Below are 20,267 nucleotides of genomic sequence, written 5' to 3' on the forward strand. Positions count from 1 at the left end.
ATGTTTCATAATAGAACAAAAAAAATCGTCCAATCTATTTTGACTGGGGATCCCACTGGTCAAACTGGATCGGACGTCTTATCGCTGTCAATCCAAGGAGTTGAAATGTGTGATTTCTGCCTAGCAACAACGATGAAAAAAAAAAAAAAAAACATGGGAAAAGTGACTCACGTTCAGAATCGTCGCCCTTGAAGTAACCGATGACGCGGATGTCCTCCTCCATCCTGTCGAAGGCCCTCAGCTCCAGAGCGTTGTCTATCACTTCCACAGGGTCCTCCAGTAGCTGCGGACAGAGGCGGCCATTTTGCATTTCGCTTTCCGGCCCGCGTCGGGGTCTGAAAGCCACTCACGTCCAGCAGGAACTCCACCAGGGTGTTGGCGGAGAGCCAGCCGTCAAACTCGACCACGCGGTCGGCCTTAAAGATGTAGACGCTGCCTTCCTCTTCCAGGCCTGCGACAAAACCAAAACATGGAAAAATTCAAATGAATTTCTTCATTCAATTGGCCTTCTTTTCATTTTTTCACAGATGGATTTTTGGGAGTGGGGTTTAGTTCAGGGGAAGAATGTCATCATCATCATCATCATTTTTTTTCTTTCTGAAAAATTGAAGGATCCAATGCAACTTCCACTTTTATTTGCTAAACACGATATATACAGTATGTAAAATGTATACAGAGAAATAAAACATCTCGTGGGGTAAATGCTGCCAACTCTCCCGGTTCAAATGGGTTGGACATTTAAGGCCATCAATGGCAGTCAAGGAATTCATGTAAAAGAAAATAAATGTAATATGAGGATATCGATGTTCTTATTTCCATTTTTTGTTATATTTATATTTTTAAATCATTGAAATAAAAAGCTGGTTGGCGTAGTTGTTGCTAGGCAGAAATCACACTGGTTAACTCCTTCACTGCCATTGACAGCAATAGACGTTAATCGCTGCCAGCCCTCCCAGTCAAAATGGGTTTGGACGTCTATCGCCATCAATGAGTTCATGTAAAAAAAAAAAAAAAAGTTTTAAATTGAAATGACATTTTTTAAATTTCAATTTTTTTTTATATTAATGTATATTTTTAAATCAACGGAAAAACAAAAAAAACTGGTTGGCGTGGTTGTTGCTAGGCAGAAATCACACTGTTTAACTCCTTCACTGCCATTGACAGCGAGAGGTTATATCGAATGATTGCTGACAGACCTTCAGGTTAAAATGGGTTGGACGTCTGTTGTCATCAATGGCAGCCAATGAGTTCATGTAAATAAAATTTTAAATGAGGATATTGATTTTCACTCCGTTTCGATCCTATGATAAACAAATGAAAGTGGAAGGATTTCATGTTGGCTCTTGTATCCTTCCATTTTTCTGAAAGTTTGGACACCCTGACTTAGGGCTTTAGAAAGACTTCTTCAGCACCATTGACATCAAGAGACGTCCAAAAGGAAATCATACTCGCCTAGTTTCTTGGCCACTTTAGCGTCCTTTTGCGAGTCGACCGTCCCAAAGCCAATGTCTTTCTCCTCCATGACCTGAGCCACCAGCTGCACATCAAACACAAAAGCGTCAGATGAACCGGGAGCCTCATTTTACACTCTTTTAACCACGGTTCGGTGGGAAGATGGAGGACAGATTGTCATATCCTGCAGGGCACTGAGGCACACTTACATAATCAAGCGGATTGTTCTAAAAATAAGACAAAAGCACGACCCGATAATTTATATTTGGATCACAATGCGTTTTAGGGTGCAGCGGGGCTACGTGTCTCTCTCGCTCGTTTTGCGTTAACGTCGTACTCGCGACGCAACTGCAAGGTGACAGTTAACTCAGAGTTAATTCACATATTTTGACTGCAAATGAACTCATTGCAAGTTCATCAAGCTTAATATTCCATAATTATGACAGTGCATTAAAGTGTGCTGAATACTACTTTTGAACTAAAAACTGCAATTTCTGGAGAACCGCAGTGGTGTCCAAACTATTCCACATAGGGCCGCAGTGGGTGCGGGTTTTTGTTGAAACCCATCATGAGGACAACCTTTCACCAATCTGGTGTCTCCCAAGTGTAATCAGTTGATTACAGTCAGGTGCTGCTTGTTTTAGCACAAACTTCATTGGTTAAACTGTCTGTGCTCGATTGGTAGGAACAAAAACCAGGACCCACAGCGGCCCTTGAGGACAGGTTTGGACACCCATGCTCTGGGCTTTGCTGTGTGGAGACACAGATCTTAGCCCCGCCCAAGTTGGTTTGGGAACATTATCAGGTCACTTCCTGTTGATTTAGCGACATTTGGGGGACAGGTACTGTTGATAAATTAATGGGAAATTTGGACGTCACTGGACGTCAATGGCATCGACTTACATTTGTTTCAATGGAATCCGAATACTTCGGCATCATTAGAATCAACATACATGGCCGTCAATGCATGAACCAAAGTATATTCATTTGGAAATTAATGGGAAATTTGGACGTGCATGGTCGTCAATGGCATAGACTTCCATCTGCGTCAATGGAATCGGGGACATTTGGGGGACACGTGGTATTTATATCTGGTCTGGTTTCCTGTTGATTTGGGGACATTGTTGTTTTTTTTTTATATTGAAAATTAACGGGAAATTTGGATGTCCATGGCCGTCAATGAAATCTATTTCTAGATGCGTCAAAGGAATCGGGGACATGTCCTATTGATACCTGGTCATTTCCTGTTGATTTGGGGACATTCATTTTTTTTGTCATTGAAAACGAATTGGGGAAATTTGGACGTCCATGGCAGTCAATGGCATGAACTTACATATGCGTCAATGGAATCCAAGTACCATATTGGCCCGAATATAAGACTGTGTTTTTTCCATTGAAATAAGATTGAAAAAGAGGGGGTCGTCTTATATTCGCGGTCTAGACGTTATACCCATTCACGACGCTAGATGACGCCAGATTTCATTGAAGCAATGTTCTGTTATGACAGACGTCATCTACTATCAAGTTTAACCAGTTTGCATTACTTTATTGCAATGTTTTTCCTTATTCAGATTTGTTTCAAGACTACAGTTAGACTTCATTTGATAGTTAATGCAGTTATTGCAATTTTGTTGTTTTATCACAATATTTTGGTTTATTTACATTTCAAAAACAGGAAGCCATTCATTTACAAATGTGATTGCACTTTAGTCTACATATTTAAATGTTCAGATGTTAATATTTGAATGAGGCAAAAAAACATGCTTTTTCTCTCAAATATATTGTTATAATCATTTGTTTCAGATGTACTATAATTATTTTCTGTATAAAAATTAATTTGGTGTTCAAAAAGTCTTTTTTCAAACTTGAGTCTTGAAAAAGAGGGGGTCATCTTATAATCAGGGCCATCCTATATTCGGGCCAATACGGTACATTGGCATCAATAGATTCGACATACATGGCCGTCAATGGCATCAACGCAATGAATTCCATTGGAAAGGAATGGGAATGTTTTTGGCAAATTTCCGGGAAACCGTAAATTTTTTCCAAATTCTGTATACAACTTTTATGCCCCTCTCCGTCCTGGAATTTTGATGCCCAAATTATGTGATTTGGTCAAACATTGTAGTGAACGGAACATTTTTCGGGGCCGTTTGAAAAATTCCCTGCGTAGCGCGAAAATTCAGGTCGTTTCGATACTCGAACCATGCAGATTGGTCAAATGGTTTGACTTGCGCGCCGCGCCGAAAAAACACGGAGAACATATTGAATAAAGAAAAAAAGAAAAAGCCAAATAAAGTTGCAGAACAACATTATCTTGGCCTTTGCCTAGATAATTGATCGCAATTGATTTAAAATTGACATTAAATGGTTAACAATTGAAATACAGTGATCCCTCGCTACTTCACGCTTCAAACTTTGAGTCCATCCAGTTTTTTTCCCCCCCAATTAAAAAAATCACAGTCTTACTCTCCCTCCTGCTGCTCTTTGTTGGTCAGGCAGTGCACTTGAGTTGCTTATTAAAGTTAACGATGATTGGCATACATTAAAGTTTGATGTTGCCACAGATGCTTGGAAGCCGAAGCTTTAAAGCGCTGCATGCCTCAATCATCGTTTAATTTGTTAAACAGTTGCTGTGGCAATTCATTGTGTTTAAGGGGCATATTACATGGCGACTCTGCGACACGAAGACGCAATGACTGAGTTGCAGAATGGCCTCGCGCCCATATGGTGTCGGCGAAGACGGAAGGCAAAGACGCAAATTTCCGAATCCAGCCTCCAAAGTGGAAAAATTTGATTCGGGGGGGTCGCAGCGCATTCATATGAATGGAAACCCCCTTCGCTTCGATGACTTAAGCACTCGCACACGTCACATGGGCGTGCGCAGCTTTGCTATTAAATATCAAAAACAGCAAATGGCAGAACGTTGGCTTTAATTTACTGTTTTAATAATATTTTAAAATTTAAATATGTTGAATATTTTTATTTTTTGTGCCTTTTGGAGCAAAAAACATGCCATTGCTTGGAGTGGACGGGCATGTTTCGTTCTGGGCTGAGGAGCTTGGTGGGGTCAAAGTGCAACGCTATCGCCTTGTAAATCTGCACTGTCCCCTAGGGGCTGGCATGAATACTACATCGTTTTCATGTGGAATTGCGACATTGTTCGAATGGAGACAGAACCATATAAATGCACATTTGAAATTTTTCGTATTCTCGGAGAGTCCCCATGTAAACGGCCCCTAAGAGAGCAGCTTGAGCAGATTTGAGTGGACTCACTCAATGAAGCATTTAATAAAGACAAGTACTTTTCTACTTTATTGTTAAAAAATAATACGGTGGGACTGGAACATGTTTGAAACTTATCATAATTATTATATGGGGCTTTGCTATAGCAAAGGCCCAGATAGTAAAATGATATATATTTTTTGAATGGCGTTTCTTCGGTACTCCACACAGCCCTAACTGTTTGACTGATCGGCACCGTTCAAATATTGAAAAGACCGGAACTTTTTCGAACGACCCTTAAAAATTTTCACCTCGCCCGTAAACGCCGATTTTTGGAAAAAAATAAAATTCAAAATGTATCTCATCCTACAAATTTTGACCAAATTTCGATGCCATTGACGGCCATGGATGTCCAAATTTCCCATTCATTTTCAATGGCAAAAAAAAAAAACCTATCCCCAAATCAACAAGAAATGACCAGATATCAACAGGACGTGTCCCCTAAATGTCCCTGATTCCATTGACGCATGTGGAATGGCTTTGACGGCCATGGACGTCCAAATTTCCCCTTCATTTACATCGCATTGATGGCAATGTATGTCGATTCTATTCATGTCAATGTACTTGGATTCTTTTGACGCATATGTAAGTCAATGCCATTGACGGCCATATACCTCCAAATTTCCCGCTACTTTCCGGTTTTGCACTTATCGTGGCGTGTTCTGGGCCCCATTGACTGTGACAAAGGAGATATCACTGTATATCAACAAATCCTGCACTAAAATAATACTAAAATATCATATTTAACGGCATACTGAACAACTGGAACATTTTTATATGTATTTTCTTGCAGATGAAGCAACGGTAAATCAAGGAAATTGGCGCGCATCTCGTCCGTACCTCCAGCACCAGCTCGGTCATCTGCTGCCGTTTCTGCTGCTCCTTGTTGTCCTCCACAGGCCCGTGGTAGAACAGGCACAGCATGTCGTACTGCTTCAAGGCCTTCTTGTAGTTCTTGTCGTTGACGGCCGCCACGCGGTCCTTGCCGTCGTACTGCGGGAACTCCAGGCCCTTCCGGGCCGGCGCGACCCACGCCGGGCCCAGGCAGAGGACCAGCAACAACCAGAAGGAGAACATGAAGAGGTCACGAGAAAAGCGACGCGAAATCGTCGCCGGGATTCAAAAGAAAAGATCCATGGGATATCCCCGGTTTGCGTGCGTGCGTCCTCCTTCGGTTCCTTCAGGCGAGGACAGAGGAGCGCGCCGAGGGGAGAAACAGGTCCATACATAGCGGCGGCACCTCCGTAGGCCCATTTTTAGGAGAGCAGTTGTTTGAGGGCTAAAAATAAACGGCGCAGAGAGAAAGACAGGCGGCTTACCGGCTCGGCTTATTTTGGGAGCGCACCAAAAACAAAGGGGACGGAGAGTATTTCAGATCTGCCGACAGGTGCGCGCAGAAGGGTACTTGAAGAACGAGGCCGGCGCAAAATGGCTTCCGGAGTCGTCTTCCTTCGCTAAAAAGACCGAGCGGTGAATTTATCGTTGTCGGTTTTTCCACAACAGACATTTTCACTTAGAGGGACTAACGACATTAAGTGGATCTGTCCTTTCAAATCACTGGAGAGTTGAAAAAGAACATCACTTGCTTTACTGGACTGAATAATGGGGGGGTGAAGAAAGGGCCGGACAGTAACTCAAGGGCTGCCATTGACGACGATGGACGTCCAATCCATTTTAATTGGGAGGAATTTCGTCAGAACTCGGGGATTCTTATCCAACTTGCACAATGTTTGTATCATGAAATGGAACGGAATTATATTTGGAATGAGGTCAAAGGTCGGAGAGCTCAGATAAGGAATTTTGTACTTATAGTGCTGGCCAAAAGTATTGGCGCCCCTGCAATTTTGTCAGATAATGCTCAATTTCGCCCAGAAAATGATTGCAATTACAAATGCTTTGGTAGAAATATCTTCATTTGTTTTGCTTGCAATGACAAAACATAAAAGTGAATGAAAAAAAAAAAAAAAATCTATACTTTTACACAAAACTCCAAAAATGGGCCGGACAAAAAGTATTGGCACCCTCAGCCTAATACTTGGTATCACAACCTTTCGATACAATCAATGTGAACAACCGTTTCCGGGATCCATCAATGAGTTTCTTCCAATGCTAGACCATTCTTCTTTGCCTAACTGCTCCAGGTCTCTGAGATTTGAAGGGTGCCATTTAGTTAGTAACGCGTTACTGTAATCTGATTACTTTTCTCAGTAACAAATAATCTAACGCGTTCATTTTTCTACACCAGTAATCTGATTAAAGTTAGTTTCCTTAGTGTCCCTGCGTTACTATTTTTTCATTGCCTCATAACGTATGTAGAATGAAGAATATTGTAGTCATGTACGAAGAGCATTTTGAATAGAAAATGCTAAAATAAAAGGTTCCCGGTACGTGCTTCCATGACAACCTCTTAGCTATTTCCTGTTTTGGTCTCGCGTCACGTGTTGTGGGACTGAGGCGGGTGGACATTCGCGCCGAGTGTTGAGACGTTGCGAGGGAATGTTGATCTGTGGATATCCATGAATGAAGGTGAGTATTTTTCCTTCATTCTGAAGGGTATCAGCAAAAGGTTGGACCCCCTACATGCGGGGCCGTTTCGTAGCTTTGCCGTAGCAACGACGGGCAGTCATCGCTCCAAGTTGGCAAGCTTTGTTTACATCATATGCATGTTGCACATTTATGCCGTGAGGTGATGTGTTCGTTTAGCATCTGTGGGATGTATTTTAAGTCCGATTGAGTATAAAGTGCTTAGTTGCCGCCACGTTTTGTGGCCAAATTGACCGCGTGTGTTGAGAGGAGTACTTCCGGGTTGTTAATGTGCACCGCTGCACGCGCATCTGCGCCGGCCACCACCTTTGTGTTTATTGCACTGTACAATCCACTTGTGTGTTGTTGATTATTGTGCCGTCAGTTTGCATTGTTTTACATTGGCACTGATATGCTGTTAACCATAACCCGAAATTTAGACGTTTTGACATTAGGCTTAATCTTAGAGTTAGCGGGGTTTAATTGGTTGGTGGAGTTGATTTCAACAAATTCCAAGCAGTTTGTCAGATATTTGTTAGTTTCAGGGCTCCGGAGTGGCTAAGCTAGCGCGAAATTCTGATATTCCCCTTTAAATTCAATCATCGGAAAGTCGTTTACATGTGATAACATTTTTCTGTTGTCATTCTTATGTTGAGGCGGCAAAGGGAGAAAAATGGGTAAAAAGTAAGTGATAGATTACTTTTAAAGTAACTTACTTTGATAATGAAGTAATCAGTAAAGTAACTAGATTACTTTTTTGAGGCGAAATCAGTAATCAAATTACTTTTTCAAGTAATCTGTGACAACACTGTTCAGATCTCTCCACAGGCGTTCTATGGGATTCAGGTCTGGCCACCAGTGTTGTTAATTTTACTTTAAAAAAGTAATTAGTTACAAATTACTTCTCCCAACTTACTTACTTGGCAAAGTAATTAGTGATAATTTTCAGGGGGTTTTTTCTCAAAAAAAAAAAAAAAAAAAAAACAGGTCACACAATGTGAAGTTTATATTATATACCTGGTATATTATATATATATATATATTATTATAATTGGCGCCCCTAGTGTTGAAACGACGCCCCCTGCAGACCGCAGTTACTGTCTGCATGCAACTCCAAAAGGAGAAACTATTTTGGAAACTGCTCGTGCTTTATTACCAGTTCTGAGTTTCCCGGTTCATGCGTCTGCTCCTTCAGTGATGATGTGAGTATGCCTTGTAAAGTGAATTAAAGGCCTGCACATACAGTAGATCGTGAACTTTACTCCCCTTGCTAGGTGGAGGAATAGTTGGGTTGAATGTGTTTTTGTGGTTAATAGATAGGTAAGGTAGGTAGACCCATAGACTTCATAATGTATTGACATGACACATTCCCCATTCAGTGAGTCACGCTTTCCCGAAGGGGGCTGTCCAACATTTCGCTTAATTTATTTGGTCAGTCACATGCGCTGGATTTAGGTTGAAAAAGTATGACAGCTGTACTGCACACAAACAGGAAGGACTGTCTCAGGAGTGATTTGTTTGAGGATTCAAGGTAATTATTATATTTTTCGTACCATGCATGCATTTGTGAATGAAACATTGAGAAAAAAAAATAAATGGGAGAAATCAGCTGCTACAGCATTGGCATTATACTTTGCAATATTTACTTACCTGCACATTTTTTTGCTTTTAACCAAAAATCGAGACTCTTTTGCGTCGATATCTATAAAGAATTCAGGGATTTAAGCATTTATTACCAAGAATTTTCAACGGAAAAGCTCTTTGTGTTTCCACTCGGTCAGCTTTGACGGAGATAGGCCCCCTATGAATCGGCCCCGTGTCCCGTCACTACATTATGAAGTCTATGGTAGACCCTATTGGTCATAATCTTTCCCATCATGCTTCAGTAATGCGAGTCTACTCTCCTATTGGCCTAATGTTGATGACGTTTCAATTTGGGTGTCGCAGTATGATGACCTGCACAGGGACAACTGTGTTGTGCTAGAAGTGTTCTCTAAAAGAGCACAAGTCTCCTCGCCTTTTTGTCTCACAAAAAGTTTTTTCAAGCCAACATATGGTACACTATATTGGTAGCACATTACAGCACAGGTCTCCTCGCGTCTTTGTGTCGCAAAGAGTAAGATTGGCGATAGGCACCATCTTGAAAGAGAAGGAAGGCAATGTTTTATTTTTCTATTTTCCTTTGCATTATGTTCTATTATCTACAGGTATTAACGGTTAGTTTAGCTACAGAATACGGAATGATTTAAATGTGTTTGGCAGTTTTATTCCAGTTTTACCCCGATTATACAATTTAATGTGGTGTTTTAGTTGTGCTCGGAATGGATTAGGTCATTTACATTTACTTACGGAATTTTCAAGTTACAAGACAGTTATAATTAATTTGGTAAGTAGAGGTACCACTGTATTACGATGAGCCGCGATCATCTTCCTCTGATTAATATTATGCGGCTGCAACAGGGTCTCGTTGCCCCCTGCTGCTCATATGAGTTAGCCGTATCTTGAAACAATGGCTTCGGACTTGGAGGAAAGCTCCAAAAGGCTTTTGTTTGCGCTCCCCTACTGCTTGTGATCACAAGGTTTTATGGCGACGGGCGGGGGCCGTGAAACAAGAGAAAATTGAATCAACGCCAGCCTGTATACAGTATGTAACCGTAAAGTAAAAAAAAAAGAAGGCTAAAGCCGCAGCTGGGAAATTTCCACTGGCGGTGGCCGCTTGAGCCGGCCAATAAAAACACAGCAATGAAATGTGACTTATTTGCCCCGCGGCATTCTCATAAGGCTAAATCAAATAGGAGCTCGCTGGCGGCGAATCCGACCCGACGCACCTCTGTTCCAATCTGATCGGGTCAGCTCATTCCACTCTCACAGGCTTTTTTTAACTCATTGCCTGCCGTTGACGGCCATAGACGTCCGATCATTGTAATGTCATTCATTTCCTGTTTGAAAGGTTGACATTCTGTGGTCCATGTCACATTTTTAAAAGTTTAAGATAAAGTGTGACATTTCAAGCTCCTAAATTTGAGATTTCAATGTGATCCAATTCATGTTTAAATGTGATCCATTGACATTTTAAGTTTATAAGTTTGACATTTTAACGTGATCAATTTGCCCTTTTAAAGTGAGAAATTTCACAGACAATTGCACGAGTCACTATGATCTGAGTCACAAGTAAGTCCTGAGTCTTACCTGTTGTGGGCAAGTCGAGCCGAGTCGAGTCGAGTCAGGAGGTTATACCAAGTCGAGTCACAAGGTTGAGTCTAGTCACGAGGTTATATGGACTTGAATCAGGAGGTTGAGTCGAGTCGAGTCACGAGGTTGAGTCGAGTCACAAGGTTATATGGACTCGAATCAGCAGGTTGAGTCGAGTTACGAGGTTGAGTCGAGTTGAGTCTGGAGGTTGAGTCGAGTCAAGTCAGGAGGTTATATCAAGTTGAGTCACAAGGTTGAGTCTTGTCGAGTCACAAGGTTATATCGACTCGAATCAGGAGGTTGAGCCGAGTCACGAGGTTGAGCTGAGTCACGAGGTTGAGTCGAGGCGAGTCTGGAGGTCGAGTCGAGTCATGAGGTCGAGTCGAGTCGAGTCAGGAGGTTATATCAAGTCGAGTCACAAGGTTGAGTCTTGTCGAGTCATAAGGTTTGTCGAGTCACAAGGTTGAGTCGAGTCACGAGATATCGACTTGAATCAGGAGGTTGAGTCACAAGGTTGAGCCTTGTCGAGTCACAGGGTTGAGTCAAGTCAGGAGGTTGAGTCGAGTCGAGTCAGGAGGTCGAGTCAAGTCACGAGGTTGAGTCTTGTCGAGTCACGAGGTTGAGTAATCGAGTCACGAGGTTGAGTCAAGTCACGAGGTTGAGTCAAGTCACGAGGTTGAGTCGAGTTGAGTCAAGGTTATATCGACTCGAATCAGGAGGTTGAGTCGAGTCAGGAGGTTGAGTCGAGTTGAGTCACGAGGTTATATGGACTCGAATCAGGAGGTTGAGTCAAGTCAAGTCACGAGGTTGAGTCTGGAGGTCGAGTCGAGTCAGGAGGTTATATCAAGTCGAGTCACGAGGTTGAGTCTTTTTGAGTCACAAGGTTTGTCGAGTCACAAGGTTATATCGACTCGAATCAGGAGGTTGAGTTGAGTCACAAGGTTGAGCCTTGTCGAGTCAAGTCAGGAGATCATATCGAGTCGAGCTCAGTCACAAGGTTCAAAAGATGAGTCGTGTCAAATTTAAAAGGTTGTTGAGTCTAGTCACAGGTTAGTTGAGGCTTTCACCATTGTTCCCCAGCCCACCCGCAAAGCACTCAGGTTTATTTTTTTGAGGCAGATCTTACCGTCAATGTAAAGAGAAAACTAACAATTACTGGCAGGTTGTTACGATCCGCAAATGCGGAAAACAAGGACCCCAAAGCAAACAATAACGGATGCATTGAAAGGTTTGTTAAAGGCAACGAAAATACGCGATCGCAAAAAGGGGGGGTTGGATCACAAAAACTAACCTGAGGTTAACCCAGTGCTTCTCAATATTTTCTGTTACGCCCCACCAAGGAAGACGTAAATGTTTCGCGCCCCCCCAACTCTCTGCCGCCACTGTAAATAGTATCATTTGTCTATAATATTACTATTATAAGTACGCCTCAGCCTAACATTGTCCTTTTTTTTTTATTAAAGAAAAAAAAAGTAACACAGATCAACTTATAATAAAGTATAACTTTATTAACATTGTTTTGCTTGTAACAGAAAAGACTTAACGCGCATCAATTTGCCTGGGAAAAAAAAAAAAAAAAAAAAAAGTCACATCCAAACTGTAAAAATACACTCAAGGTACATTTTTGACCATTTGATACTGAAAAATAAAATGTAATAAAATCAGTAAATAATAACAACTTCAAATTGATTAGAAACATTTACTCTTCAGGACAACATGCCAAAAAATTTGACCGAAAAAAACAAAACTGAATAGAAGGGGCAAAAAAGTGTCTTTGGACAGGAGGAAAGTTTTTATTTTCGCTGATTCACCACAGTGCTCACTGGTTTACTGATAGAACACTGACAAAGCGGGACGATTGTGACAATTGGCAATATTCGGCATGTTTTCCTGAAAAACAATCAAGCGGCTTATCAATGAGATTGAGGTCTAATGTCTTTAAGTGGCGTCTCAACTGATTTGGCTTCAGACTCTCCGCTATAATCATTTTTAGACTTAGTAAACAGTGGTCTTTCCTCATTTCCCACTATATTAAAAGTCAAAGCCAAAAGGCAAACGGCCCGAAAAAAGCGCATTCTCGGCGGCCGAGGGAGAACCGTAGGTGAGGGCGGTGGTCGTGACGATCCCAAGCCGAAAACGGCACTTCTCGGCCGGACACGTGAGGACCAGAGAAGACAGTGGGTCGCTGCGTGAGTCCAGTTTTGCATGAGTCTCTTCCGTGTGCTCTTGCTTACTTCAAAAATACTTCACGCACTTTGAAAATGAGAGCGCCACTGCTACCTACGGAGTGGATGTGCAAGTACACTTTATTCTAGTACGGCAAAAAAAAAAAAAAAAAAAAGCATGTTCCCCGAGGTCACTTGCGCCACCCCTGGCATCGCTCTGCGCCCCCCTGGGGGGGCGCGCCCCACCATTTGAGAAGTACTGGGTTAACCCAACATGGTAAGCAGTAAGCCAACAACAAACTAACACAGGCGTGAGTCCGAAAACGTCCGATGGGTTGAATTTCAAATGGCATTGAAGTCCCAATTCATTTGGACGGACGAACGGATTGGACAGCAATTGCCGTTAATACTTCAACACACATAAAACATTTTCTAAGTACGATAGCAACAGAGGGGTTGTCAGCGAATGAGTTGAAGGTGGCTTCCGAAGGGGTCGTGTGATCTTCAACTAATAGCCGGCGAGGCGCCGTGACATCATACCACCTCCAGGAAAAGCTGACATTTGCAGAAAAGAGCAGATGTTATATAAATCTTGAATTGACGTGCAAAGTCACATGATGCCATTTGTTGCCGTTCACGTCCAAAATATTTGGACTGAGAGGGGCTGGCAGAATTATTGTGATTTTTGTTACGATTATTCTGATTTTTTTGGGGGAATTGTTTTTTTGTTTTTTTTTAATTTGAGAATAATTATGATATTTGTGATTTTTTTCTTCCTCCTCTTTGTTTGAATGATTATTATGATTTGACGGGGATGGGGGCGGAGGTCCCAGGTTTTTTATTTATTTATTTTTTTTAAAAAGACTTTTTAAAAACTGATTTTTTTTGGGACACATTTTTGTATCTTTTAATTATATGGATTTTTTTTTCTTTGAATGAAAATTGGGATTTTTTTCCCCCTCCACTTTTATGAATATTGTTTTTACGATTTTGGGGTGGGGGTGTTTAGATTAATTAAAAAATGTGACCCCCCCCTTCAGAACATTTTTGTATTTTTTACTTATTGGAATTTTATTCAAGTTTTTTGTGCATGTTTATTAGGATTTTAATGTTTTTCGAATGCTATGAATTTTTAGAGGGAATTAATTTTAAGCTTTTTGTTTTAGATTTTTTAAAAATGATTATAAATTATGATTTTTAAAAATGAATAAAATAAAAAGGAATATTGTGATTTTTTTTTCCCAATTATTTTTTAAAATGATGATTATAATTCCAATTATGAGTTGTATTTTTCAATCTAATTGACAATATTTTGTTTATTTTTAACGCACTTATGTATTCCACAATGCTTTTTTAAATGTATATTTGTTTAATGTAAATTCAGGGGTTAAACAAACAAGGTGCAACTGTTTGTTTTGTATTCTGTTTGAGAGCGGGCGTGGCGATACACAGCTCGAAGCTTTTTAAAGCAATTTTTGGTCTCCTTACCAACGTGTCTTCAAAATGTAGCTTATTAGCCCACACGCTAGCGGAAGGCAGGCATTCAAGGCCAATCCGATGGGTCAAAAAAGACAAACGATAAGATAAGGGTCCAAACATCAGCCAGCTGAAACATAAACATGGTTTTTGTGGCCCGAGGCGTCTTTTGAAGTTTTCCGTTCACCTTCACCTACTTTCTCAAGCTGGAAATGCATAGTCCTGCTGCTTGCCCGTAAAGCGATAAGACTTGTTTTGCTCCCATCAACCTACATTTTTAACTAACATGAGCCATGTTATTATTTTGCTCAAATTTTTGCCTACAAATACAATTTATTTTAGCACCAACTTGATCCCTACGGCAGCCAGTTAGTGTTGCTGCAACTGTATTTTTGAACAACTACAAGTTCATTTTGCACAATTGCCAATTCACCAAATCGACCTGATTACATTTTTTTTCTACAGCTAAAAGTTACATTTGCAACAATACGAGTTAGTTTGATCAAAACTACATTTTTTATATGACGACAAGTTACTGTTGCAACAAATGTACCTCTGCAACTGCAAATTAACGTCATTTTCGGACTATAAGCAGCTACTTTTTTCCTTCATTTTGAATCCTGCGGCTTATAGCCCAGTGCGGCTCATTTATTGATTTATTTGGGTTAATAGGTAACACTTTATTTGACAGCAGCGTCATAAGACCGTCACATTTATGTCCAGCTCGGATCTTTTACATCCATTCAAAAGTGAGATATTTTGGCAGATAACACTAAATGACATCTGTAATAAGCATTCATTAATGCTCATGACACTATCATGTCATAAATATGATTGTCTAATGACAGTCTTATGGCGCTACTGTCTAATAAAGTGTTAACAAATACCATAACTAGCAATTGATGAAACAATTGAAACAGTAACTGAAGAAATAATTAGCACAGAATATAAATTTTGATTGTTATTTACATCTGTAGCGCTGCAATGGATGCTAGGAGGCATGTTGGAAAAGTGTTGACAGCAGATGGCAGCAGAGGTTGACTGTCCCCCCCGTGGGAGCCGTGATGGCCAAATGAAGCAATGAAGCTTTGCAGCCAATTGGTTCAAAGCTTCGTGGTGGTTCATTTGGTCTTATGACAGTCGTATGATGCCGTTGTCAAAGAACGTGTTACCGGTTAATATCTTTTGGTGTAAATATCCCATAATACAGTGAGGACAGCTGCGGCTTATAGTCCGGTGCGGCTTATCTATGAATAAATGTCGTTTTTGTGTCAAATTTGGTGGGTTGTGGCTTATAGTCAGGTGCGCCTTATAGTGCAAAAATTAAGGTAGTCTAGCGACAACTATTTTTAGTTAATTTAGGGAAGACATTTTTTTCTGTACAGCTACAATTTGCGTTGACACCAAATTAACCAGACTACATGTTAATTGTGTCACAACTCTTTTTTTTCTACAACTAAAAAGGTACTTTAACACCAGATTAACCTCTACAAATACCAGTTAAATGTACAATAACTTTGACTAATACTGTACTGTACTGTATTAATAATGTACCAAATTTACCTGTACAACACAAAGTTTTGTTATACTTTTTTTTTTTTTTTTTTTTTTTTACAAGTTAATTTAGCTGCAACTACATTCCCCCCCCACAACCTCATTTTGCCACAACGACAATTTTTTTGCATGGAGGTTAGCAATTGCATTAAAAAAAATTTTTTTTTAAATGGAAGAACCGCGGAGACAAGTAGGTGTGTGTTCGGAAGCGAATGGCCACACGAAGCGGTCACACAGCAATAACCCCGACAACAACAAACGCGCTATATTTCCAGGTCAAATGGAGTGGACGTCTATCGCCATCAACGGTAGACCGTCTTGCGTGCCAATCAAAGCATTTATTCGGGTGACGCCGGAGGGTAATCCAAATGAGTCGGCCCGCTTTTCGCTAGCATGTGACGACGTGACTAATTAGCCCGCATCCTTGCCAAACCCTGTTGCGAATCAATGATTTTTTAAAATCCCAGCAGCTATTACCGCTTTTTTTTTTTAATAACTCATGAAACAGGATTTTCCTCAGAGGGATTTCCAATTCAACCTGCTAACAGCGTGACTCAAGGAGATTCCCTTTGATCACTGGAGAAAAAAGGTGCAAAAGTACTGTCTAACTTGGAGAAAAAAAGCGTTGAAAAGTTATCTAGTAGTGGAAGAGCTATATTTCAGAAAAACTACCTTTCAGTCAGAGAGAAAATGTAGCAAAATCAACTAGTAAATGTACCAAAAAAGGTGGCTTTAGTTAAACTAAGAAAAAATGTGGCAAAATGACTTGAGGAAAAAAATGGTAGTTCCATCAAAACTACAGTGGTATGAAAAAGTATCTGAACCTTTTGGAATTTGTCACATTTCTGCATAAAATCACCATTAAATGTGATCTGATCTTTGTCAAAATCACACAGGTGAAAACGCAGTGTCTGCTTTAACTAAAACCACCCAAACATTTATAGGTTTTCATATTTTAATGAGGATAACATGCAAACAATGACAGAAGGGAGAAAAATAAGTAAGTGAACCCTCTGCCAAACAATTTAAGTCAGGTGTGTGCCCAATCACGGATGAGTGTTTTAAAGCCGCCCTGCCCACTATAAAACACACCCCTGGTAAGAAATGTCTTGATGAGAAGCATTGTCTGATGTGCATCATGGCTCACTCAAAAGAGCTGTCTGAAGACCTAAGATCAAGAATTGTTTATTTGTATAAAGCTGGGAAAGGATACAAAACCATCTCTAAAAGTCTGGATGTTCATCAATCAACAGTCAGAGAAGTTGTCTACAAATGGAGAGAGTTTAGCACTGTTGCTTCTCTCCCAAGGAGTGGGCATCCAACAAAGATGACGCCAGCGCAGAATATTCAGAGAGGTAACAGCAGTAACTACAGGTAACTACAGCAGTTTTGTAGAGAAGAAGGGCCAAGATTAGTCCTGATTGATGTGCCGCTGATCTGCAACTGTAGGAAGAGTCTGGTTGAAGTTATTGTTGCCAAAGGAGGGGGGGCACAAAATATGTGATGGTTCACTTACTTATTTTCCCCCTTCTGTCATTGTTTGCATACTATCCTCATTAATATATGAAAACCTATAAATATTTGGGGGGGGGGGGGGTTTAGTTAAAGCAGACAGTTTTCTCATCTGTGTGATTTTGACAAAGTCGAAAGATAGTACTTTTATGCAGAAATGCGAGAAACTTTTTCATATCACTGTACATAGTAGTTGTCTGAAAACTTGTCTAGGCAACTAACTTGTAGTTTTAGTGATGAATTCGGTGCAAAGGTACTTGAAAAAAAATGTAGTTTTGCCAAAACTCACTTGTAGTTACGTCAATTTGGTGTATAGGTAACTTTTGGCTGTAGAAAAGAAAAAAAAAAAAAAAAAAAAAAACTTTTAGCTTCAATAACTTTAAGTGGTAGGGAAAATAATTTGCTGTCGTAGAGGTAAATTTGTTGCAAAAATAATGTTGTAAGAGTTTTTTTTGTTGCAAAATTAACTTGAAGTTATGGGGGGGAAATGTAGCAAAAGTAACTTGCAGAGTAAATTTGGTGACTCATTAGGAAAAAAATGCAGGCTACGTAGTTGGAACAAAACGATTGTCTCTTTGGTCAAAAAGTAACATTTTTTGGTACTCCTCCCTTTTGGCAAATCCTCACCCCCGTTAGGCAACCAATTTAAAGAGGACACTTGCCGGTTTTACGAGCACTCATAAAAAGTCATTGAGGTGACTCACCATTCTCTAAAGAAAGGTTATTTACACAGCTTGTTTAACAGGCCTTTCTCAAAACTCACTGTATTTCTGTTACAGTCATTGGTGTTGCTAGGCTCTAAGGTAGTACTTCTCAAATAGTGGGGCGGGCCCCCCCAAGGGGGCGCAGAGCGATGCTGGGGGTGGCGCATGTGACCTTGGGGAACATACACTTTATTCTAGTACGGTAAAAAAGTAATTGCACATCCACTCGGTGAGTGGCAGTGCCGCTCTCATTTTCAACGAGGAAAGGCCAGTCTGTGTACTTTGTCTAAAAATGTTTGCAGCGAGCGGCAGGAAATATTTTTTTTTCAGCGAAAATGTGCCGAAAATTGTGCAAAATGACCCCACACCATAGGGAAGGAGCTGCTACTGCCTGCAGCAAAAATAAAAACTGTCCCTCTGTCCAATGACAGTCGTTTTTGTTCTATTAATTTTTGCTTTTTCAGTCTAATTGTTTGGCATACTGTCCTTGTGAGTTAATGTTGTTAAATGAATTAGAATTTATTATTATTTATTGATTTTATTAAATATTTTATTTTTCAGTATCAAACGGTCAAAAAATGTATCGAGTGAATTTTTACAGTATGGATGTTTTTTGTTTTTAAAAAAAAATTATTTTTTTTTTTTTACACTTTTGTAAGTTGATCTATATTGCTTTTTTCTTTAATATTGAAAAGAACACAATGTTATGCAGAGGTGTACTTATAATAATGATTTTATATACAAATTATACAGTATCTTTACATTGGCGGCAGAGTTGGGGGGGCGTGGAACGTTTACGCTTCCTGGGGGGGGGGGGCATAACAGAAAATATTTGAGAAGCACTGCTCTAAGGGAACCAGATGCCACACATGCGAGTCCAAAGCTAGCACAAAAGGCTGCCAAAACAGTGCTCAAGGGCACCTTGGTGAGAGACTTCTATAGCCAAATTGAAGATGTTGCTTGCTAGCTAGTAGTTATCGAGATACTCGCTTCTGCCAAGAAACTATACATCGTTTTGAAAAGGTGTCGCGGTTTAAAAAAGGGAACCAATGGGTAGCTAGCAAAATGTTGCAAAGTTAACACAATGGCTGCCTCTGACAGCGGTGGATGGGTTAGGTTTGGACTGGGTGAATGAATGAACGTTGTTTATTCAGCCCCCTCCCTGTCTAAAGAAAATTGGACGTCTAGTGCTGTCACTGGCAGTCAATGAGTGCCCTAGAATGACTAAAATTAAGATGTCAACTAAATTGTCTTTTTCTTTCGGGTATTGATGGGGTTTTTTTTGTGTGCGTTTTTGCCAGAATTTTAGAGTTATCTTTGCAGTTTGCTGCCCCCCCCGCCACATTTTTCACCCAGTTTTTTTTTGCCTTTTAGTGCCGTTTTTCATGTTTTACATGTCAATTTTCAAGGTTTTCCATCACCTTCGTTGTCACTGAAGCCAGAACATTCACAGTCAGTCTTCCTTCTTGTTCATTTTAGCCCCTTTCACACATACCTGAACACCGTTAAAATCCTGGGATTTAAACGGGTAGCCCTTATATGTGAAAGCAATTTCCTGGGTACATCGACACGGAGATTACGCGGACATTTCACAGGCCGTGTCTTAGTACAATGTCCGGGACTTTCCTGGGAAGCGCTGTGCGTGAAAGCAGGCGTTAAATTCCCGGGTCACAGCATGATGGCTTTTGACGTAAATATCACGGCGGGGGCCGATCGTCACTTCCTGTCTCTTCGCAGTAAGATGAAAAATGGTAAACAAACATGGAAATTATCAATATAGCACGCTGGAAATAGCTAAATTAAACTGAAAACATAACGAAATTAAATATCTATGGGATCGTAGAACCAAGGAAGAGAGTCCATGGTCCATCTTTGGAAATGTGTGCTTTATTTTGTTGCCGATGTTTGGGGTCCGCAACTGCAGAAAGTAGGTTGTACTTCAAAGCGGAAAACAACGGAGGGATGCGTTCAAGGGTTTATGAAATACAAACAAAAATACATGCAACCGTGATATCTCAACAGCCTTCTCTTGGATGGCCTAGGCTTGAATACAGTCTTGATGAGCTTGAATTAGCTGCAGTTACGACATCAGGAACGCTCATTCTGGAACAAAACAAATTTGACCAACATTGACAGCCGATGCCGACCAAAAATGATGTAATGTCCGTGTTATAAAATCCCACCATCAGCACAGAGCGCCAGTGGGCAACACGGGACAAGTCAACCCTATTTTGCTTGCAATGAAAAAACACAAAAGAGAATGGGGGACAAAAAAAAAAATACACAAAACTCCAAAAATGGGCCTGACAAAAGTATTGGCACCCTTTGAAAAGTCATGTGATGCTTCTCTAATTTGTGTAATTAACAGCCCGTTACTTACCTGTGGCAATAACTAAATCACCCT

At 40.5% G+C, this 20,267-nt stretch overlaps 1 protein-coding gene across 4 annotated transcripts in view; it reads right to left on the reverse strand.

Moving 5' to 3' along the window:
• Positions 1-20,267, reverse strand: part of LOC130926615 (calsequestrin-2) — a 57,500-nt gene that overhangs the window by 14,023 nt on the left and 23,210 nt on the right. For 3 of the 4 annotated variants that reach the window (XM_057851617.1, XM_057851618.1, XM_057851616.1), the window contains 4 exons: positions 5,578-6,016; positions 1,453-1,537; positions 351-451; positions 172-283 (listed from right to left, as the gene is read on the reverse strand). In XM_057851617.1, coding sequence (XP_057707600.1) covers positions 172-283; positions 351-451; positions 1,453-1,537; positions 5,578-5,814 — 535 coding nt within the window. In that variant the 5' untranslated portion in view covers positions 5,815-6,016. The remainder of the gene's footprint in view (positions 1-171; positions 284-350; positions 452-1,452; positions 1,538-5,577; positions 6,017-20,267) is intronic. The other variant, XM_057851619.1, reaches the window with a different exon arrangement.

The sequence above is a fragment of the Corythoichthys intestinalis genome, chromosome 12 (assembly GCF_030265065.1).
Source record: "Corythoichthys intestinalis isolate RoL2023-P3 chromosome 12, ASM3026506v1, whole genome shotgun sequence".
In the NCBI taxonomy this organism is placed as follows: Eukaryota; Metazoa; Chordata; class Actinopteri; order Syngnathiformes; family Syngnathidae; genus Corythoichthys; species Corythoichthys intestinalis.